Below are 26,534 nucleotides of genomic sequence, written 5' to 3' on the forward strand. Positions count from 1 at the left end.
GATTAGGGATGGACGCTAATCGATAACAGTATTCAGTACTTACTCAGTGATGATAATAGAAATTTGTCAAAAAGGAGGAAAATTTCTCGGTCTATCGACACAAGCAAAGTGTAAAAATAACAGGAACATAGTTTTGTATAAGTATTATGTAATATATTATTGTTACTAGTATAAATCCATTCTTATCATTAGACATAAATCTACTTTTTGTAAACATTTAATGAATTGTCCTTTCCACATGTTAAAGGCCTACAATGTTATTCAAATAAGAGACCAGAAAGTGTTGTATTGTGATTTTTACTTTATAAACCAGTCTACTATATCTTTGTTACCGAAACCTAGTGGTTAATCAGCTTATAAATACAACCCAAGAATCTCTCAAATTTAAAGCCATAGTCCAAAGGTAAAAAGAAGGAAGAGTAAACTAAGCCAATCACTATTGCTATATTCTAATATATTAACTCTGTATAACCAGATGATTTAATGGATGGTTGCGAAAGATAGAAAGAGAGAGAGAGAGAGAGAGAGAGAGAGAGAGAGAGAGAGAGAGAGAGAGAGAGAGAGGGGGGGGGAGACTTCTCTATCAGAATAATTTATGTATTGATCTTATGAATTCTATATCCAAAAAAAAAGAAGAAAAGAGAAATAGAAAGAAAGGCAAAGGGAAAGAGGAAAAAATAAATAAACAAATATATGTGTGTATATATATATATATATATATATATATATATATATATATATATATATATATATTAAAAAGACAATATGTACCTACAACAGAGAAAAATCCAGACCTATATGTCCCTCCCCTTCCCTTCAACCATCAACTAGCTAATCAAAGAGCACTACTGGTCTTCTGTGTCAATAGTGACATCTGGTGCCGTTCTGTCTGGTCCGACGTCATAAAAACGGGACCGTCACCAAATTTCACGAGACTGAGCACAGGTGTCAAAATATGACATAAGACATAATGGTGATTTTGTGGTTTTGAGGAAAATGCTTGACACGGCAAATTCAGCGGAAAATTTCAGAAAAATTCTCAAAATCCCGAATTCCGCGGATCCGCGGAAGATGATCATCACTGCCTACTAAGACTCCAAATTTTAGTAAGTATGTATTTGATAATTTTGCCGCTAAATCAACACTTGGGGAAACTAAGAAGCGTGTAGATAAAAGTCTACTTTTTGTCCTTTTTTTTAATTAAAAAAATGAAATCATTCCAACATTTATCACGAAGCAATGGGACGAAGCCTTAAGGAGAAATAGAATCAAGAAAAAAAAACAGGTGGTGCTTGCCTTTTAATTTATTAGAGGAGAATTTTAAAGCTAAGTTTACTTTATTTTGATTTCATTTTTACCTATCTCTCTTACCCAGTTATGTCAACCTAGTCTTTTTTTTTTAGTTTATATCTTTAAATATAACTTTAAACGCACCCTAACTCTACCGTTATCCTCTCTCTCTCTCTCTCTCTCTCTCTCTCTCTCTCTCTCTCTCTCTCTCTCTCTCTCTCTATCTCTATCTCTATCTATCTATCTATCTATCTCTATCTATCTATCTATCTATCTATCTATCTCCCTCTCTCTCTATCTCTCTCTCTCTCTCTATCTATCTATCTATCTATATCTCTCTCTATCTATCTCTCTCTCTCTCGCTCGCTCTCTCTCTCTCTCTCTCTCTCTCTCTCTCTCTCCCTTGCACACACACGCACACACACATTTTTACCTATAATGTTTTAACTATTATGACAATGTAATCAAAAACTAGATGTGCCTAAATGAGCCAATAAGATGGAGAGAAAGATAAAGTGAGTAAATGTGACTCATATAATATAAGGGAACAACACAAAACAAACAATGTGTCGGCCTTTGGCCTTCTCCAAGTTAACACGAATATGTTACCTGGATACCTCTGTATAGAGCTTTTAGACTTGGTGTAGTCTCCTTCGCTCCTCCTTATCTATTTATGATTGGACCAATTCTTATAATTTATCTTATCTTATCTTATTAAAGGCTTAATAGGTATCGTCCTTTAAATGCCTTATACAATAGTTTATAATTACAGAATCTCATATAGCTTGTATTGTATCATTCACAGACAGTTTTACACAACTTTGAATGTCAGGAAAAATGTATCAATACGGCAATGTAAAATCGAAAAATACTATCATAGAATACTGGTAATTGAAAATTGGTCATGATCGAATGAATCATAAATGTACAAAGTTCATAGTACAATGAAATATTAATGACAAAAATAAACATGAAAGTAACAACGATAATAAAACATACATTAGTCTCTGATAAATTATGATTTTACATTGTTTCAGATGTCAAGCATTTTACTGGTCAACATTTACAAACCAGTCAACAAAATCATGAAATTAATGGAAATAGTATATCCACATGACAATTTAAAGTTTAAAAGATAAATAAATAAATGGATAAATAAAAATTAATAGTTGTTTCCTAGGATGTTACTTATCTCCAACTCTGCTTTGAATGTATTCAAATGTTTTGCTGATACTGTGGTTTCTTGCAGTTTATTCCAGTTATTAACAATTCTAGCTGAAAAAAGTTCCTTCTCTATCAGAATAATTTATGTATTGATCTTATGAATTCTATATCCAAAAAAAGAAGAAGAAAAGAGAAATAGAAAGAAAGGCATTTGTCTTAAAACGTTCTTTTTCCAGTTTCTTGCTGTTTCCTCGTGTCTGGATGTTCTTGTTTGGTTTTAAAAATCCTGCCTCTACCCCGTCTATCCCCCTTACTATTTTATATGTTTGGATCATATCTCCTCTTCTTCTCCTGTAATCTAAGGTCGGGAGATTTAATTCTTTCAGTCTCTCACAGTAGGTTTTGTCTTTCAGGTGTGTGATAAGTTTTGTTGCTCTCCTTTGCACTCTTTCCAAACAGTCTTTTGTCTCCCTCAAACTCCGGATACCATATGCAGTTGGCATATTCCAGCTTTGATCTTATATATATATTGTCAGAGAAAGTTAAAGTGAGTAAGCGTGACGCATATATAAGTGTTGTTCCCTTATATATGAGTCACATTTACTCACTTTATCTTTCTCTGACAATCTAATACATAGAACATATTCGTGTTACTTGAAGAAGGCCACAGGCTGGAACGTTTTGTGTTGTTCCCTTATATACGAGTGTGAGTCAAATTTACTCACTGTATCTTTCTCTCCATGGTGTTTGTTAGCTTACAATGAATATACAAATGACAATAAAATATTATTGAAAATGAAGAAATGGAATATCAAATCCAAAGGAAGCTGATGATCATCACCGAGGCACAAATACCGAGGGTAAGACTGGAATGGTAGCTTTTCAGAACAATGATTTGATCAGTCGGAATTTTCTTTCACCGGGTAGGTGATAATTTTGTAAAGAAAAAAAAACACTTTTAAATGATGATAACCAAAAACAGGTGTCTTTAATTAGCAAACAAATTTAAATCTCCCAACAAAACAAAAAAAAAAGGATAAGTATAAATATCGATTAATTATGAATTTGCTTAGGCGATAGAGCAGTAAAATTAGGTGCCCCAAACGTAAACAAAGGTCGAGAAGCACATGGCAAACCACATGTTCCTGTCTTGACAGCTCACGTTCCAATGTAAATAATAGAAAAAAATAACCTTTAAAATTTGGCTGTTAGGTGGCAAAAGAAACACATATTCATAAATACTCGATCATGCATCAAATAATGTCTAGATATGGATATTTTATGGAACAAAAGGTACATTTTAAATTTATCAAAAGTTACAGTCTATCTATTTTTAGACCAGAGCAAATTACTGCGCTGGTGTGAACAAAACGAGAATTATTCGGAGCCTGATTTTCATAATAATTTAGCCTTATATATTATTTTGCAACTGTTAGATTTTATGTAAACATATTTTCAATACTGAAAGTGTATTGCCTACAACTCAAACTACAAAATTGGGAGACCTATATTGTGCGTAAATTATTCCGGTCCCTAACGAAAATCACTAGCAACTTGTTGTTGTTTACGTTTGGGGCACCTAATTATACTACTCTATAGTATCATCGATACTGCTCAGTATCTACTGATGCCCATCTCTACTAGTGAGTTGTTATGAATGGAACTTTGATTCTTTGAATTACCTCCCCTATATGAACTTCCTTGTTTCTGTTTGTATGTTCAGTATTGCCAAATTGGCGGATTTTCCGCCAAATTGGTGGATTTTTATCATTGCGTGGCGGGGGAAAATGGCCTGGCGGATGGCGGATTTTTGATTATTTGTATAACCTTTAAAAAAGTAAAATTATAGCAATCAAGTCTAATTATTTCTTCCCTAAAGTGACTTTTAGGACCACCTATTGTGAGTGTACTGTTGGCCTAGATCTCTATTACACAACCCAAAGCAGATTAACCGAATGTGAAAACAATATCCGTCATTCTAACTCTGGCTCAAACAATATCGAAACTCTGAATCTTCATGCCTTAAAAAAGGAAACAGTTTTGTAAATAGGTGAGTAGCGTTTGGTAACATAATTTTTATTCTGGGACAATACACCATTGTTGATGATAAGCGTTTTAAATCAAATGGTGGATTTTTTGGAGGATTTTAGGCAAATGTCGCAGGTGAAGTAGGATAAAGTTGGCGGATTTCTGGAATAAAGTTTGCGGAATTTTTGCAAAGGCACCTGGCAATATTGGTGAATGGGTTTGGGAATTTCCGAAAACAAACTTGCGAAATTGCTTTTGTTTACCATTTAAGTCAGTTCATTTTGCAATGCATACCTATACTATTAATAGCAAATTATAAGACTGCTTAGTTTAGACTTAGACGAATGTCATTTAGATCAGGGGCACTTAGCAGCATCTTTATTGAGTTTGTGTTCAATTGACCACAAAATGACGATTTCCTGGAAAAGGAGTATGCAAACGTTGTTGTCTAGGTGCCTTATTTTATTTCTTACTTTACTACTGTCACTTGACATCACAGAAGGTCGGCAAATACTAGAACCTGGTAAGAACACGAGCGAGGTAAAATTAGAAAATTAAATTATTTTTTTTTTGTCATCTGTTCATCCCTGCTTCAAATTATTTTACAGTTGTTTTCAAAGAAGAAACACCCTCAATGACGATCTTTATTTACACAGATTTCAGCTGATCAAATCATTGTTCTGAAGAACTACATTTCCAGTCTTACCCTCAATATTTGTGCCTCGGTGATGACAGCTTCCTTTGAATTTAATATTCCATTTCTTCCTTTATTAATAATATTTTATTGACATTTGTATAGTCATTGTAAGCCAACAAACACCACGGAGAGAAAGATACAGTGAGTGAGTAAATGTGACTCACACTCATATATAAGGGAGCAACACAAAACAATCGACGTTTCAGCCTTTGGCCTTCTTCAAGTAAACACGAATATGTTCTATGTATTAGATTGTCAGAGAAAGATAAAGTGAGTAAATGTGACTCATATATAACGCAGCCAGACTCATTGTACGCAATAACCAAAAATACCCATCAGCAACTCTCCTTCTCCGTGAGTTACATTGGCTTCCTGTGGAAAAAAGAGTTGCCTATAAGATTTGTCCTGTTGTCTACAAATCCTTGAGCACCAACAGTCCCTTTTATAGAAATGAGGTCAAGCAATGACCAATCAATCCTTATCAAACCTAAGACATTGCGTAAAATAGGTGTGCAATCTTTTCAATTTTCGACCCCCCATTGTTGGAATTCTCTCCCATCACACGTGAGATGCTTAGATTCGTTGACAACTTTCAGATCTCACTTAAAGTTTTATCTTTTTACGTCATGAGATGCAATACAATTATCGTATTTTGTTGTTGTTAAATTGAATTTGTATCAATTTTCAATCAACACTTGTCTTACCGTAAATTGTTTTGTTCTATATCACTGTAAAGCGCTTAGAGGGTGTGACAACAGGGTAAAGCGCTATATAAATGCCATTTATTATTATTATTATTATTATTATTATTATTATTATTATTATTATTATTATTATTATTATTATTATTATTATCTCTTGCCACAGCCTGGCTGTGTGGCTATTTGAAGACTAAAAAAAGAAAAAAATATATAAAGGCTTATTTGATACCACTTTAACTATGAAATAACAAACTTCCGGTTTCTTTTTTTAAAAACAGATTTGAATGTGGACAATGCAGCCTCGATATTTTCCTCAACACAAACAATCATAGCAGTGTGTGTGCCTGCTTTAGTCTTTCTAATAGTTCTTGTTGTCGTCATTTTCAAATGTGGTGACTGCTACAATTCTGAAGTGAGCTCTGAATTCCATCCAGCAACCAGTGGAAGTGGCCGTAAATGGGGTGGAGCTGCAGGCTACACATCAAATCAGACGTCAGGGGGTGGCATCACTTTTGGAGAAACTGTTGATCCTAATAGTGGCCAGGGTCTTCCGTACTCCATGATTCCAACAAATATTCCCGAGAGTGGTGGTTTTGCTGGATACAACACAGGAGGACAAAGTAGTGGTGATGGAGGCACTACTACTACTAGTACTCCACTGATGGGCTATCAGAATTTTAGTACTGCTTCTGCCTCGGCTCCAGGAGGAGAGGGAGGGCCAAGGCACTACAACCCAGCTCTTGAGCAGGACCAACCACCACCTCCATCTTACAACGAGTCATTGCGACATGCCAGTTTGAGAGGAAACAGATGATTAGACTAGTGGAGTTGTGATGGTTGAAGAATTTTTTTTTTTAGCAGCACAAACGTGTTGTTACTGTAAATGTATATTGTCAATTTAAATTATTTTTTTCATAATGGTTGAAAACAAAAATTTGTTAAAATTATTTTTAGTTTGTTTACTGAGCTTTATTTTTATGTGTTCCACATTTTCCAGCATTTCCTCGTGTGGCTCAAAAATATTGTGTGTGAAATTCCTAAAATTTCTACCAAAATGTTTAATATGTTATGCAGTTGTTTCTTCTTATTTTAAATACATTTTTGTTAACAAGTGAGTTGGTTTTTTCTTCAGCTGTGATACTCATAACATTTAGCTGATAAACTTTTACTTTATTATATGAGATAATATTGTAATTGTATCTAACTTGTAAACTTTTACTTTATTATATAAGATAATATTATAATTGTATCTGATTTAGAAGAATATATTATCAATATTATTGATATTAGATAAAATGATTGAAAGGTTGTTTGGTATTGTATTTGCTTTTTATGTATCAAAAGTTGTTTTTTTTATAAATTATTTAAATGATATCTATTGTCTTTCTGAGGGTATTGATGGAGTCATGATTTTTGGCCAATGCTCTTGTCACTGATCACATCATGCCTACCGTCAAATGAGAAAATTTTGCCTCTCAGAAAAGATTTTCTGTGGACTGGTTGGAGTATATTTATTTTTGTGACTGTCATTTGCTTTGATAGCACAGTGTGTCTATAAAGTCTTTCCATGTTTAATAAAATCTTTATCAGAAAATTGTTACAGCCTATATACTTTAAACATGTAGGTACCTATGAATGCATAAATGCTTCACATTTAGTTTATCATTATGTTTTAATCAGTGTGCCTCAATATGGTTGCCATGGCTACAGACAAGCAAATTCTACCCATTTTTTAGTTCTTTCCATGTGTTTTGTAACTTTTGTGGCGTGATAGATGCAATAACAGCTCTGTTATTTCATGGTAAACGTGCCAACATCTAGTATAGGAGCTGAACAATGTCTCAAAGGAAAAAGTCAGACGGTGAAAACCCAGTGACCCAGGTGGCCAGGCAATCGAGTTCATCTAATCCAATCCATCTGTCTGGAAACATGTTGTTTAGAAATTCATAAACGGCCTGTCTGCAATGCGGAGAAACACAGTCTATCTTAAATATCTATGTCTGATATTCACGAAGATGGGAAGCAGCATAAAGTTCTATCGTTTCTAATTAGACATATTTACAGTAATCATTTTCATGGTGAAGAAAGATGGGCGTATAACTCTTCTTTGCATATGCCAACATCAAACATTCAATTTGTGTCCCAACAATGTTAGAATCTGTGTTTGTTTGTTTTTTACAAATGTTTTCATGTCCAGTAATGGTCTGCCAAACTGGGCTATGAAATGTTGTGGAGCAACTTTTGTCAATTTTGTTTCATGCAATCACATTCACAAAGAGAATGTTGGCGCACTGTTGTGATTCCGAAATACAAGGAAAGAAAAACGAGATCTTTTAATTTCAATATCATTTTGCTAAATTTGGTGATGACCGATGGGCATAAGTGTATGACTTTTCCTTAGAAAATGGTGAAAACCAGGTGCAAATATTTAGAATGGTTTTAGAATTATAAGTCGTTGAAATCATGGAAAGACTTTATGGACACGCTGTATATTATGTAAGGCTTTTGACAAGGAAAATAATTGCAACGAAGTTGAAAATACCCAAAATATTCCAAATCTACAGAAGCAAATTTACCCTTTGATGGTAGGATGATTTGTAAAGCATAAGCATTAAATGGCTGAAATTTATAAATGGTACCAAGATGAAACAGCAATTGATTCGTAAATTGAAGAAATAACAAATAATATATAAAGCAAAATACTACACTATACTATGAAGTTTTGATGAGATGAGAAAAAAAATAAAAAAGACAAATTCTCTCATCCAAATATTGTACAGCTTAATTTTTCAGGTTCATTTGTCTTTGTTTTTTTGTTGTTGTTGTTTTTTTTTTTTGTTTTTTTTTTTATTTTGTTTTTTTTTCTGAAGAATGGTTTATACTTGAAACCAAACACTCAAATGACCTCTGAAATTGGGCACTGAAATGTACTACGTACTTAAGTGTTGCAATCACCGCAAACTCATAAGATGAAACTAAATTGTATTTGAAATGTATATTATTTTAAGATCTTTACATTTGTGCTTAATTTTTATGATGAGATAATCTGTAGCAGTATTTAAATATTTTCTTTCTCTTTTGTTTGTCTCATAATTCCTGTCTGCAGTTTTATGCCCTTCCTTTGAAGGAATTCAGTTATGGATTTGAAGTGTTATAGTCAAATATGGTTGTATTAATTGAGATCTGGTTTTTTGTTGTTTTTTTTTTGTTATTTTAGGTCATGTTGAGTAGTAATACATTTGGCGATAAATATGGATGAATCACATTTGTTGGGACTCTTTTAACTTTTTATTTAAAATTGAAAATTGGATGGCAAATGGGAAGCCTCAAAATTGTGTTCCTCTAATAATTCACATTTTATGTTGATTCATGATATGTGAATTATATGAGCTGTAATTGTTGCCAAAGGTCAAGTGTCTTTTGGGTTTTTTTTGGGTTTCTTTTTTCACGATTTTATTAAATTCAATCTATCAAACCATTGATCTATTAATTAAATTTAAGATGATTTTATATTATTATTATTATTATTATTATTATTATTATTATTATTATTAAAGAGTTTGTCAAAAGTTGCATCTATTTTTATGAGAAATAGAATACAACTTGTTATAGAGGCTAAGGGGCCATATCCGATGCTGACGATGGTGACATTTCATAAGGAGTAGGAATTCTGGGAGTTCTTTTCGTTTAAAAAATTGATAAGTATGTTATTGATAAATCATAAATTACTATTTAGGCCTATTCATTTGTAACTCATACAGATGAACTTTTCCACCATGAGTAAAGTGCTCAATTTTTCATTTATGTTGTGATTCTTTTATGATATCTTTTTTTTCCAATTATATTTTCGATTACTCCAAAATGATAATGATGAGTCGTATACTTTCATTCTTTATTATTTTTATGCTTATAATTAACTTGAAATGGTTTGTTGGGTTTTTGTTTTGTTTTTTTGTTTGTTTTTTTTTCATTCCCTTCTATATTTTAATGAAATGTTTGATTGTTGTCGGCGGTCCGAATAATTCAGTTGGTAGAGCACTCACTTCACACACAAAGGGACCAAGATCGATCCCAGGTGCAGTCGAGATTTTTCCTGACCCCCCCTGTCTACCCAGCAGTGTTTGGGTAGCTGGATCTGTTTGATATGATAGAAAGTATTTTGCGATAGACTAGTGTCCTATCTAAAAGGGTAGCAAGCAATTGCTTTTGTCCATTTCACACTATAGATAGTTCGAAGATGACGTCACGCAGGTCTTTGTTATTGTTTTTTGCCATCCGCGTTTATGAGTAATGCTCACTGAACTGTATTAACCTGACTATAAACGTTCATGGATACACACAGTTTTGTGTGTTGGTCTGTTATACTTCCAGATGGCAATGTTATGAGCTTCTTAGCCGTGCATACTATCTATAGAGACCAGGATAAACCCCGGCTCCATTGGCCGAATGGTTCTGAAGGACTTTTTTCTTATCTTTTTTTTTTATTGTTGTTAGATGTTTGAATAATTTATCCTAGTGTAATTGTTTACAAGATTACAGTTGCTTTCAAAATTATGCAAAGAAACTTTTATTCAACTTTGATAATATAAATCTTAGCTTGGTTTATACCACACTTTGAGTTAGCTGTCCATTAATGGAGCTCTTATTGTCTTCCAGATTTCTTCAAACTAAAAGTAAGTCTTTTAATTCCTACATCTCGAACACGTTTTGATGATTTTTAATTTGATTTAAACCAATGATAATTAGTATGTATGAATATAGCGAAAATTTCATTTTTTTAACATCCACAGATGTAAAGTTACACGTCTGACATCTTGAGTTGTCTTGTTTTAAATGAAAAATGCCTACATGATCAACATAGTGTTTTCCATTCAACTATGGTAGGTCTTTATGTCGGTCAAAGGCTTCTATTAGCCTGACTAAATTATTTGTGAAACGGTTTGGGTTTTTTTAATGCTGACAATAAATAAATATTTGAAATTGAAATTGAAAATTGGTGAATGATTTATAGTTTTCATTCAGTAATCAGACTTGCAGTATGTATGTGCAGATAAGTGTCCATATTATAAATATTATTTATGATAAAAGAATTACTTTTACGTGTCCTCAATTCAATATTATATGCAGCATAATATTGTCATATTACAAAATAAAACCCCTTATACTTAGAATGTGTAAATAATATTTTGATTATTGTGTTTGAATTTGAATTAGTCACGAAATGGCATATGGCTAGGAACATATAAATAGTTCCACATATTCGTACCAAGTACTATTCTGTTATAAAATGTAAGAAGCAGTAGGTGGAATAAATACCTTTTATGGCAAGGGAACTTTGGCCGCCTTTTGGCCGGTGGATTTCTCATTGGCTACAGCATTGCTATCCCTACATTTCACCAATATCCCTTGTTCTTTCCGTGTGCCTTTTGTATCTCTATTCTGGAATGAAAGAATTAGGTCTGTTTGAACTGTTTGGAATTGTTGGCTTAGAGGAAAGATCAGATGGGTTTACGTTTAATTGTGAGAGATAATATATAAGTATATTTCTCTGTATTTTATATTAGTTATGTAACCGTAAGTGTTTGGGTTTTTATAACAATATTATGTGATCCTTTTTATGTAACTATTTGAGTGTTTCAGAGAGGTCATGACATCAGTGTGGAACATTTTGTGGATCGAGATCAGCTACAATGATAAATTATTGTTTTTGAACCTACAATTGACCTATCTTGTGACAATTTTATCCTGTTTCCTTTTACTGTTTTTTTTTTTTGGGGGGGGGGGGGGGGGCTGAAATGACCTAAAAGTGTCACAAATGTCATAAAACTTTTAAATACAAATAAACAAAATGTACAAATAGTAGCTACTTTCCACCACCACCTCAACCCTTCTCTCATTCCCCAAAGTCCTAACCGCTTTCTTGTTCCATTTAAACAATTTTAAACTATGTGCCAAATCATTGAAAAGTGACATCCTTGTACAGTTGTTATGTATCGTATTGTAAAATTTTATGTTTTTGTTTTGCTTTGTTTCTTTTTTTTACTCTGTGTATTGTCTTTGAACAGCGGATCTCAAATTCAACAAGTTGATTTTTTTTTCTAGTTCAACAAGGAAATAGAAACCTTTTTTTTGGGGGGACGATGGTGATTTCTTTTGGGGTTTGTCTTTTTCTTTTAATTTCAATTTATTTTATCGACCAAGGCAATTAGTGGCAATGTATTCAATTTCAATGTGACTCGGGGTATCGGGAGATTTTCCCCTTAGTCCCAACAGCCTTGTTGTATAGAATTCTGCTGTCATGATTTTCCCCTTAGTTCCAACAGCCTTGTATAGAATTCTGCTGTCATGATTTTCCCCTTTGTCCCAACAGCCTTGTTGTATAGAATTCTGCTGTCATGATTTTCCCCTTAGTCCCAACAGCCTTGTTGTATAGAATTCTGCTGTCATGATTTTCCCCTTAGTTCCAACAGCCTTGTTGTATAGAATTCTGCTGTCATGATTTTCCCCTTTGTCCCAACAGCCTTGTTGTATAGAATTCTGCTGTCATGATTTTCCCCTTGGTCCCAACAGCCTTGTTGTATAGAATTCTGCTGTCATGATTTTCCCCTTGGTCCCAACAGCCTTGTTGTATAGAATTCTGCTGTCATGATTTTCCCCTTAGTCCCTACAGCCTTGCTGTGTAGAATTCTGCTGTCATGATTTTCCCCTTAGTCCCTACAGCCTTGTTGTATAGAATTCTGCTGTCATGATTTTCCTCTTAGTCCCAACAATCTTGTATAGAATTCTGCTGTCATCGTTTCCCCCTTAGTCCCAACAGCTTTGTTGTATAGAAATCTGCTGTCATGATTTTCTCCCTTAGTCCCAACAGCCTTGTTGTATAGAATTCTGCTGTCATGATTTTCCCCTTGGTCCCAACAGCCTTGTTGTATAGAATTCTGCTGTCATGATTTTCCCCTTGGTCCCAACAGCCTTGTTGTATAGAATTCTGCTGTCATGATTTTCCCCTTAGTCCCTACAGCCTTGCTGTGTAGAATTCTGCTGTCATGATTTTCCCCTTAGTCCCTACAGCCTTGTTGTATAGAATTCTGCTGTCATGATTTTCCTCTTAGTCCCAACAATCTTGTATAGAATTCTGCTGTCATCGTTTCCCCCTTAGTCCCAACAGCTTTGTTGTATAGAAATCTGCTGTCATGATTTTCTCCCTTAGTCCCAACAGCTTTGTTGTATAGAATTCTGCTGTCATAATTTTCCTCTTAGTCCCAACAGCTTTGTTGTATAGAAATCTGCTGTCATGATTTTCCCCTTAGTCCTAACAGCCTTGTATAGAATTCTGCTGTCACGATTTTCCTCTTAGTCCCAACAACCTTGTTGTATAGAATTCTGCTGTAATGATTTTCTCTCCCTATGATGCAAATTGCAAATCGATCAAAATTTATACATAAATACTTTTTCCATTTATTTTAATCATGGAAACAAGAGTTTAAAATCCCAAACAGAATAAGCATGAAGCTTTGACTTTGAGCTAACTTGTAAATATAAATATTTATATTGTATTGTAATCGTGTGTGTAATTTCTTTATCATGTTTTTGCTTCACCTGAACCAAGGTGAACAGACAGTGTGTAAGAGCTCCTTGACCTGAACTGATCACATATTTTTACAAATACAAATAAGTCACTCATGCTTTTAATGAGGAATAGTCACCCCGCCCCCCCCTCTCTCTCTCTCTCTCTCTCTCTCTCTCTCTCTCTCTCTCTCTCTCTCTCTCTCTCTCTCTCTCTCTCTCTTCAAAGTATCTACTGGTCCCGTAAATTAAGCCGTTATGTTTTGTCAATCTGTTCCCAGTAATTTCGTTGATATTATCTGTCCAACATGTCCTTTTCTCTCTCTCTCTCTTCCTCTTTTTCTTTTCTTTCATGTATGTATATTTTTTCTCAAGCGATGTTTTTCTGTCACTTGTCATAGCCATAATATGAACCGTTTTCTTCTCTTTTTTTTTTCTTTTTTGTCTTTTTGATTTTAATCCAATCGATTCAAGAACTCCCTTCCTTTTTCATGTTGACTGTACTTGACTTATTTATATTTATCACATATTGCAATTGCAAGCTTTATTGATTAATATTTAATTACCATACCCATGAAATAATGTATGTATATTCGTATCCCAAATGATGCTGTTTCATTCCTCAATTAATTTGTATTTATTAATTCAGACTTGCCTTCCATTTTCATTTTCCATGTTTGGTTTATTTCTTTAAATGTGGGAAATTGAAATGAAATCCGATAAAAGCGACACCATTGGGGGATGCTATTTTTTTTCTTTTAAATCATCTAAACTGTTATGGGGCTTGTTTTTTTGTTTTTTGTTTTTTGTGGGGGGGGGGGGGGATAAATTTTTAAGCATTTGAATGTATTTCTCTTAGTGTGATCTAGTTTTTGTCTGGATGGGGCTTTTCAATGATCTCAAACTAGGAGCAGTGACAGTTTGCTCTTGGAATTTACTTCTGTTCCCAACTTGCAACAGTTTCCTGTCTTACTTTTTGTTGGGTGCCTTTGGCTGTAATCCTAGAATTTTTCAGTGCTGGTGGTTTTCCTCGGATCCGCGATTTTTGTGTCAGAAGAGGAATTTCCTCCTTTTTAAAAATAACATTATCCTCAATCAAATTTTCTGGCTTTGAGAGATTTGACGTGTAGTGGAACAAACTGGTGCAGTTTCCCCAACTATCCAGAAGATAGCTAGAGTAGTTAATCATCTCAATGGCTCTAAAAGTGGGGGGGTTGGTGAAGCAAAAATGTGGCGTAAAGAAAACCATTCATAATTTTCCTCCTCTTTCCATTTTTGTCACCATCAGCACTGATTTTTAGACTATCCCATATTCTTCCTTTTTACTGGCACTGAAATGGCCTAAAAGTGTTGCAAGCCTTAAAAACAAAAATAGAACAATATAGGATGTGTAGAATGTTACGAGAATGATGTGTTTTAGTTATAGAAAAACAGGTCACGAGTTATTAATAGAACGGAGTGACTATTCGTCAGTACTGACCCCCAGACGCTAGCATCTGGGGGTCAGTACTGACGAACAGGCACCAGCGTCTGGGGGTCAGCACTGACTAATAGGTACTGGTACGTATCTATTGGTCAGTTCTGGCGCCTGTACTGACGGTGCCAAAATTATGGAAAAATGCCATTTTTTGAAATAACTTGTTCTACGACAAATAAATCCGCATTTCCTGTCCCATACTAGTCGCAAGGAAGTCCCTTGGTTTCACCTTTTTTTATCGGTTTACGTGAGATGTGTTTAATAAATTTATCAATTAATTAAACAAATGATATTGTTCAATCCTGAGAAAAATACCAAATTTGATGTTGAAACGTCAAACTGGCAACCTTATATTTCGGTTCCTCCAACGCGCATGCTCACTGATGCGTGACGCCAGAACTGAAAGTGAAACTCTTTCATTCCGTCATTTGAAATTCGGCTTGCTCGCATCTCGAATCTCACTGAGACAGGAGAAAGCTACAAATTATGGAACTCGCTGTCGGCAACAAATTTGCCTCCTTGAAGGCTTTAATTGATGCCAGCAAAAGGCATATATAAATCTAGTGTTTATGAGGGGACACAATGATTGTGAAATGGTCATGCTACAATGGATGCTGTTTTTGTTTTCAATCAATCAAATCAACGCGTAGCCTTAATTAACTTATTGATGGAACGAAATTGACGCCACTCTTTGTTATTGGGTACTACTCACAAAATTTTCTCAATCTCAATCAGACTATAACACATGGTTTTGTGTGTTGGTACGGCTTGCGGATGTTGTGAGCACTTTACCTCGACGCACACCATCAATATAGTCTGACGGTAGGACTGCGATTACCTTTAAGCGATGAATGATAAAGTGGCAGAGATGAAATATATGAAGACGTGGAAACGCCATCGCATTAATTCAATCAATCCTAATACGAATATGAAGCGCCTAGGCATCATCCGCAGTACAGCGCCGCAAGTCGAGCTAGGGCGAGGTGACTTGCTCAAGGCCACACAGCGCAGCGGCGGGTGATCGAACTCGGTACCTTTCGGGTACGAAGCAAAGACCGTAGCGCTGAGCATGACAAAAAACAAAAACAAAACAAATACATTTTTTTAAAAACCTCATCAATAGAATGGACAATGTATTATAAAAGAATCGTAACAAGAAATATTATATTATAACACGTTTCCTCTATTTTTCTTTAATTTAAGCAATAACGAAAATATACGAAAAAAAAAGAAAAACAAAAACACATACACACAAAGACAACATAAAATAAAAAAGAATCGTATGGTGGCTTGAAACAACGACAGTCATACCGTTGCCCCAACGGCATCTAACCGTAGCCATCGTTATGTTATAGCCTGATACTGAAATCCAAAAGGACCGGCAGTTTGACGTCATTATTTGGTTTTTGCACCGGTTCGTGAGTTGTTAGTAGAGCTCATGGAAACAAGTTATTTCGTTGGTTGAACTACTGAATACGACTCACGATTTGTTTTCTTTTATGGCAAAAGACTGGCAGTTTGACGTCATTTTTTGGTAAGTATCAGGCCATAACTTTACGAAGGCCACGATCTAACGCGTTAGACATCAAATTTATCTAAGTGACCAAGTGTTGCTTAGTGTCATCGGATAATTGGCCTTGAAAGCCTGGGATTTTAATTGTTTTTTTTTTTTTCTTTAGGAAGTGACGAATAAGTGCGAAGAGGTCTTTGTCTGCACTGACGAACAGGCCCGATGTTCGTCAGTGCTGATTAATGGCGGGCGGTGGCACAGACCGAAGAGAGGCTGTCTGTGGGCGGCGGCACCTGTTGTTCAATACTGACCAATAACGCCAGGTTATTGGTAACAACAAGATATGAAGTGAATAGAAAAGTGCCAGAAGACAATAGAGAATAAAAATTTTTTTCGCGGCGGTGGTGGGGTTTGAACCTGCGACCTTATTGGTACGACAACTCCGCCTGGCAGGTGAGAGCGTGGCTCTACCGTGTGAGCTATCCACGAACACAAAATATTCGTTTCAAACTCAAAGTCATTACTAGATCCCTCTCTCACCCACTTCTTGAGACCGCCGATTCGTTCGTACACCACCATCGCGAATAATTTTGACCAGCAGTTAAGCCTAATAGCCAATATTCTCAACACAAACATATAACATAGAAACGATTGAGACATTGAGTATGCTCCGGTGTATGGGGTGAATTTTTAATTCAGAAAAGTGAGTGGAGCAGGCACTTATGTTGGTAACAACAAGATATGAAGTGAATAGAAAAGTGCCAGAAGACAATAGAGAATAAAAATTTTTTTCGCGGCGTGGTGGGGTTTGAACCTGCGACCTTATTGGTACGACAACTCCGCCTGGCAGGTGAGAGCGTGGCTCTACCGTGTGAGCTATCCACGAACACAAAATATTCGTTTCAAACTCAAAGTCATTACTAGATCCCTCTCTCACCCACTTCTTGAGACCGCCGATTCGTTCGTACACCACCATCGCGAATAATTTTGACCAGCAGTTAAGCCTAATAGCCAATATTCTCAACACAAACATATAACATAGAAACGATTGAGACATTGAGTATGCTCCGGTGTATGGGGTGAATTTTTAATTCAGAAAAGTGAGTGGAGCAGCAGGTTATTGGACAGTGCTGACCCCCAGGCGCTGGCGCCTGTTCGTCAGCACTGACACGCAGGCACTAGCGTCTGGGGGTCAGTACTGACCAATAGCCCTAGCCTTAATAGAATACTCAAGCCATCCTGCCCGGAGATAACACGATCGTGGTCCACCACCGAGCATGGATGTTTAAAACGTTATTTGTAAGTTAACTTCTTCATCCTGTTTCCTCGAGATTAAATTTATCCTTAAAATATGGGAAAAAATTGTTTTTACAAAAATGATCTTGATCGTTTTAAAAAATATATGAAAAAAATAATCACACTTTAATTATTGGTTGGCAAGTCTGATATCCATGGCTGTGAATTATCTTTCTTTATTGATGAAGTGACAATGGACGAATTGATCTGAATTTGATTTGTGAGATGATTATTGTCAATACAATATGAATCTTATTTAGCCAAATGTATTTTTACATCGTGTATATCAAAAGCAAAGTATTCATTGCTTGTATTATAATGATGAATTACCATTTTATTATTCAAATAAATTTGTCAAAATATGAATTCCTCAATTTATTATCTTCAGCCTTAAATTTATGTTCATTTTTTAATGTTTGCTTTGGATTTGTGGTCCAAAGATTTAATGTAAAAAGTATTTGGTTTGAGCGCGTAAAGTCAGTATGGTGGTGAAAAGAATACTGGATAACTTTAGCGGAAACTATTTTAGTTTCAGATGGATCCAAAAGGAACTAATTTACAAAATTGAAAATGATAAACAGTCCGAGGTTGACTTGTAACTAACATAAGAGTCAACAGCAACTGAGTTAACTCACTCAACCCTAACACCGACTATAACCGTAGTTTACCCGGGTTTCTTTTACCCCAATACTATTTATTACATTTTTATGAAACAAATTATAGGCGTAGTATCAAAGCTAAATGATTTTAGTTTTTGCATGTAAATGGTGGTTGAATAAAACTATCTATGTACATGCTCATTTTTAATACATTTTTTTTCCAATTTTGAAAAGTAGCAAAACTCTAGGATTGAGTGAGTTAATGGGGATTGATGTTTATTTATCGTGCTTAAAACTAAGTGGAGCCCGAGTGATCTGTCTGAGAAGGAAATCTTCCATTAGGTCCTGTCATTGAGTAAACTGCTCACTTCTGTTCTTTCTATCTACAAATTATAAATGAGATTTTTTTTTCCAACATCGTTTTTTGTTTTGTCTCGTTTCCTATAGAAGACCAAGGGCTACAACACCGTTTGGTTTGTTTTGTTTTGATTTTATTTGAAATTCACTTTTACTTTTGATATTTTCTCGTAACAACAGGGAAACACTGTGTGAATGGTATTTTTCATAACAAGTAATAAAAGGAGGAAGAATTATCCATTTTCAGACTAATCCCAAATTTGTATGTATTCTTCAAGGCATCGATAACAATAACATTTTAGTTTGAGCTTTTTGTTGGTTGCTTCTTATTGTGGAATTTTGTGGAGTATCTCGTGAGGTTAAAGTTTACAACAAGCAATTTATGTAGTAAGTGAAGTGTGATCATGACTTGGTGACTGGGCGGGATCCTTTGACCTCCCATGGTGGGCAGGAGGTCACACTGTGTCTTCTATCCACTTATATCTGTTTTCCCGCGTTGCTCTACGTCTTTGTCTAGGAATGGTTTGTTTTTGTTTTAAAGGGTTTTACAGCGCTTGCAACACATTAAGGTCATATCAGCGCCAGTAAAAAGGAAGAAAATGGGATAGTAAAAAGATTTAGAATTATAATTTAAGCACCCAAGAAAAGGTAGGACAAAGGGGAATTGGTGCAACTAGGAAACAGATGTAGATTCCAAGAGCACACTATCAAAGTACTTAGTTTGAGATCACCTAAAAGTCTCATCCAGACACAAGCACAGGCTCCCTACTAAGAGGAATACACTCAAATGTTCACAAATCATATATAATACGTAAACAAAAACATAATACAGTGCATAACAGAGATGATTTACAAGGACAAATATATCATCTCCCAAAACTAACTATACATTTGACCGTTTCCCTCCCAGCTAGGGTATCCGGCAAGGGCCCGGACAAAACCAAGTAATCTCATTCCAAGACAAAGAGAGAAAGCAAGTTGGAAAACAAATATAGAGGGGTAGAAGACACAGTATGTACCTCCCTGCCCACTATGGGAGGTCAGGAACCCCTCCCAGTGTCTAGGAATGGGATTAGTTTTGTCCCAGCCCTGGCTGGAGTCCTTGACTGGGAGGGAAGCAGTCAAATGTATAGTTATCGTTTTGGGAGATATTTTTTTCCCCTTTTAAATCATCTCTCTGTTATGTATGCTGTAAACATTTGACTGTGATCCTCTTAGTGGGATCTGTGCTGGTGCCTGGATGAGACTTTAAGGTGATCTCAAACTAAGTACATTGATGGTATGCTCTTGGAATCTACCTCTGTTCCCTATTTGAACCAATTCCACTTTGTCTTACTTTTTTCTTGGGAGCTTGATTGTAAATCTAAAATATTTTGACTATTCCGTTTTCTTCTTTTTACTAGCACTGATATGAGCTAATTGTGTCGCAAGCGCCGTAAAACCCTTAAAAACAAAAACAAACAGGACTTGTCGACAGATATTATGTCATTAGTTGAGAGCAGCCTGTGACTGATTGGAGCAAGTCGTTAGTTCATGCTTGGACTTGGAATGGTCACTGATTCAGGTGATGGTGGGTGGTGGAAGTCCTCAGATTCCTTTTTTGGGCTGGGAAGGGTCACTCACTCAGTGCATCTTTGTTTTGTTTTTAAGGGTTTTACGGCACTTGCAACACATTAAGGTCATATCAGCACCAGTAAAAAGAAAAAATCGGATAGTAAAAAGTTCTAGAATTATAATTAAAGCATCCAGGAATAAGGCAGACAAAGGGAAATTGGTTCAAATAGGGAACATATGTATATTCCTAGAGCACACTATCAGTGTACTTATTTTGAGATCACTAAAAGTCTCATATAGACACAAGCACAGGTCCCCACTAAGAGGAATACACTCAAATGTTTACAAATCATATATAATACACAAACAAAACATGATACAGTGCATAACAGAGAGATAATTTACAAGGGGAAAAAATATCATCTCCCAAAACTAACTATACATTTGACCGTTTCCCTCCCAGCCAGGGCCAGGACAAAACGAAGTAAACTCATTCCAAGATAAAGACAGAAAGCGTGTTGGAAAACAGACATAGGGAGATAGAAGACACAGTATGTACCTCCCTGCCCACTATGGGAGATCAGGAACCCCACCCAGTCAGTGCATGTTTCAGCACCTTGTCTGAATGTGTGGTACAGACAGAAGGTTAAAGATTTGAATCCCATTGTGGGTAACATTGATTGTCCTCGGAAAAAGGTTCTTTATATTTACATTTTCCCACTCTTGGTGTAAAATGAGTATCTAGACAATAGCAGCTTTGCCCCTGTTTGAAAATTAGTACGTATGCAAAAAAGCATCTTCTTACAGGCAGTATGTCTCACCCTACATGTTTCAGTGTTGCTGTTATCGTGGGGACTCCTCTTGTAAATCAAATCAGCACATGTATTGGATTTTGTACAATGTAAGAGTTCCATAGATTTCTGTCGTGGGACAAGGCCAGTTGGTTTTGCCTGGGTCCTGTCTTAAGTCTTTTGCTGGGAATGAGATAGTCACTTGGGTGTACCTTTTAGTAGTAAGAAAATAAAACTTCTTTGGAGCCTACTTAAAGCCAATGGACTCGAAAAAAACCCAGTTTATTGTATGGATGGACAGTATTGGTTTCTCGCAGTACTTTACACCAGATCTAACAAACCCAATTTCCGATCACGGCGAGGTGAATAGAAGGGTCAGAAATCAGAAATCTCAGTTCAACCCAGGATTGCGACTTCCTTTTCTTGGAAATGCTTCCCCAATTGATCTAAGTGTTTATTATAGTGACAAATTAAGCCATTTTTGACATTCCTTTTTTTCACTCCAAGTCTCTTAAAATTGGTTTACTGGGTGGGGTTCCTGACCTCTCATAGTGGGCAGGGGAGTACATACTGTGTCTTCTATCCCTTTATATCTGTTTTCCAACATGTTTTCAGTCTTTGTCTTGGAATGAGATTACTTGGTTTTGTCCTGGCCCTGGCTGAAGTCCTAGCCGGGAGGGAAACAGTCAAATGCATAGTTATTTTTTTGGGAGATGATATTTTTTTCCTTGTGAATCATCTCTCGGTTATGTAATATTATATTTGTTATTTTGAAAGTATAATGTAAGCATTTGAGTGTATTCCTCTTTGTTGGATTTTGTGCTTGTGTCTGGATGAGACTTGTAGGTGATCTCAACCTAAGTACATTGATGGTATGCTCTTGGAATCTATATCTGATCCCTATTTGTTCCCAGTTCCCGTGTCTTACTTTTTCTTGGGTGCTTTAATTGTAATTCTAGAACTTTTTACTATCCCATTTTCTTCCTCTTTACTGGCCCTGATATAACCTAAATGTGTTGCTAGCGCCGTAAAACCCTTAAAAACAAACAACAAAAACAAAATTGGTTTAAAGGATTTTTAAACTGATAATATCAATTGCTTGCAAATGGGAGTTGCTTTGTAATCCTTCCTTTCAAGGCATGGTAATCAATGGGAACCACGACCTAATCTTAGCACATATATGATATGTATAACGTTTTAAAAATCGTTTTTGAAATATTGGTTAACAAAGTTACCTCCAAAAAAAAAAAAAAGGTTAATTTGAGTCAAAGGAGATTCAAAAACCCACCCCTATTGTAGGGTTACTACAGAACTGTGAATGATTAATAATCATGGAGGGGAATTTTGATAAAAAGAGATGTGTCAATCGGTTTGATGCTTAGAACGCAGTGAACAATGAAAATTGGAATACGTACACATTTCAAGACAAGCTGGAATTGGAAAGAAAGGAAAACGTCCACAATTTTGAAATATAATTTATTATCAATAAGCATCAAAACATAAAAACTGACCTTGACAAAAACATTATCAGATACTTTTTAACATACGATAAATGCATGGCAAACAGGAATACATCTTTTAAGTCATGATACATAACGAGTTAAACATAACAATACACAATAACATAAAAGAGATACATTAGAGTTATAATAGGATTTTTAAGGAATATTATACCAATCATAACTTTGTACCATTATATTTTACGGGTTTTATGGCAATTGCGACACATTAAGATCATTTCAGCGCCAGTAAAAGGGAAGACAATGGGATAGTAAAAAAAAATATTCTAGAATTGCAATTAAAATTAAAGCACCCAAGAAAAATTAAGACAAAAGGGAGGAGTTTACATAGGGAACAGATGTAGATTCCAAGAGCATACCATCAATGTACTTAGTTTGAGACCACTTAAAAGTCTCATCCAGACACAAGCAAAGGATCCCACCACGATAATACACTCAAATGCTTACAAATCACTAATATAACTAACACTACATAACAGAGAGATGATTTACAAGGAAAATAATATCATCTCCCAAAACTAACAGTATAAATTTGACTGTTTCCCCGCTCGGTTTTGTCCTGGCCTTTGCCGGAGTCCTTGGCTGATAGAAGAACAGTAATTCCATTCCAAGACAAAGACAAAAGGAAGGAAATGGGATAGCAAAAAATTCTAAAATTACAATTAAATAAATACCCAAGAAAAAGTAAGACAATGGGGAATAATTTCAAATAGGGAACAGAAGTAGACTCCAAGAGCACACTATCAGTGAAATCACCTAAATGTCTCATCCTGACACAAGCACAGGTCCCCACTAAGAGGAACACACTCAAATGTTTACAAATCATGTATATATGTAAAACAAAAATAATACAGTGCATAACAGAGAGATGATTTACACGAAAAAAAAAAAAAGCTCCCAAAACTCTAACCATACATTTGACTGCTTCCCTCCCAGCCAGGCCCAGGACAAAACCAAGTAATCTCATTCCAAGACAAAGACAGAAAGGCAGTAAGTGACCCCCTACCCACTGTGGGAGGTCAAAAGACACCACCCAGAAGGGGACATTTCAAATTCATGAAAAAGACAAATCTTTGTTAAAGATTTATCTAAAATCTGTTTGTGAATTATGTCGGAAAATCAGGGTGGAAATAAAAAATTAGGAAAATGATGTTAAAAGATAATGAGGACAAACAGATTCGAAATCATAAATCATATATACAATATAATTTGATAATTTTTCATCCACATATAAACACAATGTCAATCAGCATTTCAGAAGGAAAAAAAATTGACTGAATTCGATATAGAAAAGAACTGATCTTAAATAAAAGTAGAAAGTTGCAATTAAAAATATGTTTAAAGACTCATAACAAATATTTCCTGACAGGCCAAATCACATTTTAAAAAAAGATCTATCCCACTGGAAACCAAATTAAATCAATATTTAAACAATCAAAATTTAATGGTAGACATTAGGTTGTTAACATATTGCATTTTAAATGAGGAAATAAACCTAGGCCAGTGGAGAAAAAAAGTCATCATAACTTGGGCAGACGAGGGGAAAATAATTGGTTTATCGGCAGATCTCTCAATTTTCACCACGAAAATTTACAGGAACACAACACTTGGTGAAAACATCAATTTTGGTACTGAGCTATAAAGTTGAAGTCGGACATTGAGCACCATTCATGCAAATAAAAAACAGTTCAAAAATCAACACTTTAGAAAGACAAAGATTCTATCTATCTACAGCCTGGAGTGGGGGGGGGGGGGGGGGGGGGTAAGAATTTCAACACAATAATCCTGGTTGTATCTGAACCACTTTACAAATCACAATGTTGATGGTGTTAATGTTAACAATAACAAGTGTATATATAGACGGTATCACACCAGTTCAAAAAGCATATCATCCATTTCTCCATTATCTTCATCTCCACCACCATCGTCGTCAAATTCATCATCACTTGTCCCAGGACTTAACTCGTTGCTTGCATCGCTTCTATCGCTGACTTCTGTTGTATAAGAGAATAACAATGATTCAATTGGCTGTGGCATTGATAAAAAGTGTCAGTGGCAAATCATTCAAGAATACTGTGGAAGTGCAAAATGGTGGCAATAAGGAGATCCAAATCTATAAAGTCAGTATCCATTATAGTGATTTTATTATAATAATAGTCCTAAAAAATTAGATCTAGATTGGTCACTGAAAGCATGACTTAGATCCTTTCAAATTTGTATGCCTACAGTGAAACGTAGAGTGACATGAAATCGTCTGTCACATCTATTTAAGCACCTGATCTCCAAATGTCCCATCATTAAGCGTGGCACCAACTCTGAGACATACACCCATAAACAGATGCATGCACACATACACACACACACACATACCCCCCTCCCTACACAATTAAATACATGAACATCTGCAATGTTTAAAAGCCACTTTTTAAAAATAATAACCAATCTAAATGTATGTATTGGTCGCATTCAGGTTTCACATACGATTACTTTCTATCTGGAGCTGTGTAAATAAAGCATTGAACTACAAAAAAAGAAAGAAAAAAAAAAACACCCTAGGAACATCTGCCATACATCTCCACCTCACACACATCAATTCTTACCTAAATCTGAATCAGGACCATCTACTATCTCTGCATAAGGGTCATCATCATCGTCGTCATCATCATCGTCATCGTCATCATCATCGTCGTCGTCATCGTAGTTATCATTTTGGCCATCATCTTCCTCGTCTTCAGGCTAGTTTTGGGGAAAAAACAAAAACAAAAACATTTACAATAAATAACATACATTTTTTAAAACTCAATAAAAACTGATGTCTCTTTATATTAACTCACACAATCCTAGAGATTTCTGCTACTTTTCAAAATTGAACAAAAATTGTATTGATAATGAGGATGTACAAAGATAGATAGTTTTATTCAACTATCATTAACATGCAAATACTAAACAAAAACATTAGCTTTGATACTACGCCTATAATTTGTCTCAGAAAATTGTAATAAATAGGCATGGGGTAAAAGTAAACCTGGATAAAATGCGGATATAGTCGGTGGTTGGGTTGAGTGAGTTAAAGGTGTCTGACTCTAATCACTTAAGTGTGACAGATATAATATACAGAAAAAAAAATTTAAAACAGTGTGGCTTCTGCAATAACACTTGGTCATGTATGTTAGGTTACATGACTAATCTCTCCTAATAACGGAGATTATGGTTAGCTCATTAGGGGAGAGGTCTTGTCTTAACTTTAATATAAGCTTTTAAAAAAAACTAATTTTACTGCAAATGGTGCTTGCAAAGCTACATGCTTTTAACTTGCTCCCCATTCCCCTATGCATGATATGTTTCCCATCTATTACAATTATCCTTGTATATTTAGTTTCATAGAAGCATAAGGCTGTATAAAGCAGGACAGTTCAACATTTATAACTGCTTTCGACATTTAAAAACAAAATCAGTAAAAACAAATTCAATTATATCTAATCAATACCATTACATAAACATAAGTTGCAGTCTATTTCATTTTTTAATACCGCAACAATAGTTATAATTTTTATTTTTAAAATATTGTTTTTATCCTTTTCCTTTTTTTTTTTGGTCTGTCTTTTGTTTTTTTGTTTTTGTTTTTGTTTTTTTTTGGGGGGGGGGGGGGGGAGGATTAAGTTTTACCGTATCTTCAGGCATTCTCAATTTTCCCATCTCGTAGACACGGCAGATGGACTCCTCTGGGTCAGACTCGTGCTGTGACATGTTCTGGAATTTAAAAACCTTTTCATTAAACACGAGAAGCAATCAAAATAGCACTGATGTAAAGTAAAGAGGATGACGTTTCGACCCTTGGGGACAGACAAAATATGAAGAAAATGAGGGGGGGGGGGGGGGAGGACGTTACATCAAAATTATGAATATATCAGGGTAGGATATATATATATATGGAATATATCTGGACAGGAAGAATAAAATATAGACAGGGGTCTGTCTCTCTCTCTC

At 35.3% G+C, this 26,534-nt stretch overlaps 2 protein-coding genes across 11 annotated transcripts in view; one reads left to right on the plus strand and one right to left on the minus strand.

The window, feature by feature from the left end:
- The first annotated feature begins 4,720 nt into the window (after positions 1-4,720).
- On the plus strand, positions 4,721-16,162 carry LOC144974617 (uncharacterized). The gene is made up of 2 exons (XM_078917658.1): positions 4,721-5,005; positions 6,159-16,162. The coding sequence occupies exons 1-2, from the start codon at positions 4,891-4,893 to the stop codon at positions 6,692-6,694; spliced, it is 651 nt and encodes a 216-aa protein (XP_078773784.1). The 5' UTR covers positions 4,721-4,890; the 3' UTR covers positions 6,695-16,162.
- Positions 16,163-22,486: 6,324 nt separating this feature from the next.
- The window catches only part of LOC144974618 (DDB1- and CUL4-associated factor 1-like), a 58,207-nt gene continuing 54,159 nt past the window's right edge, over positions 22,487-26,534 (minus strand). For 6 of the 10 annotated variants that reach the window (XM_078917666.1, XM_078917661.1, XM_078917659.1 and 3 more), the window contains 3 exons: positions 26,214-26,312; positions 25,148-25,283; positions 22,487-24,541 (listed from right to left, as the gene is read on the minus strand). In XM_078917666.1, the coding sequence (XP_078773792.1) occupies positions 24,414-24,541; positions 25,148-25,283; positions 26,214-26,312 (363 nt within the window). In that variant the 3' untranslated portion in view covers positions 22,487-24,413. The remainder of the gene's footprint in view (positions 24,542-25,147; positions 25,284-26,213; positions 26,313-26,534) is intronic. The other 4 variants (XM_078917667.1, XM_078917668.1, XM_078917665.1 and 1 more) reach the window with 1 other exon arrangement.

The sequence above is a fragment of the Berghia stephanieae genome, chromosome 6 (genome assembly GCF_034508935.2).
Source record: "Berghia stephanieae isolate SIO BIC M18660-M18661 chromosome 6, UCSD_Bste_1.3, whole genome shotgun sequence".
Classification (NCBI taxonomy): domain Eukaryota; kingdom Metazoa; phylum Mollusca; class Gastropoda; order Nudibranchia; family Aeolidiidae; genus Berghia; species Berghia stephanieae.

What these genes read in the sequence shown, in the direction of transcription:
- LOC144974617 (XM_078917658.1), top strand. Translation starts at nt 4,891, where the DNA reads ATGACGATTTCCTGGAAAAGGAGTATGCAAACGTTGTTGTCTAGGTGC. An exon ending in TCGGCAAATACTAGAACCTG is followed by an intron (nt 5,006 to 6,158) that starts GTAAGAACACGA and finishes TTTTAAAAACAG; the next exon opens with ATTTGAATGTGGACAATGCA.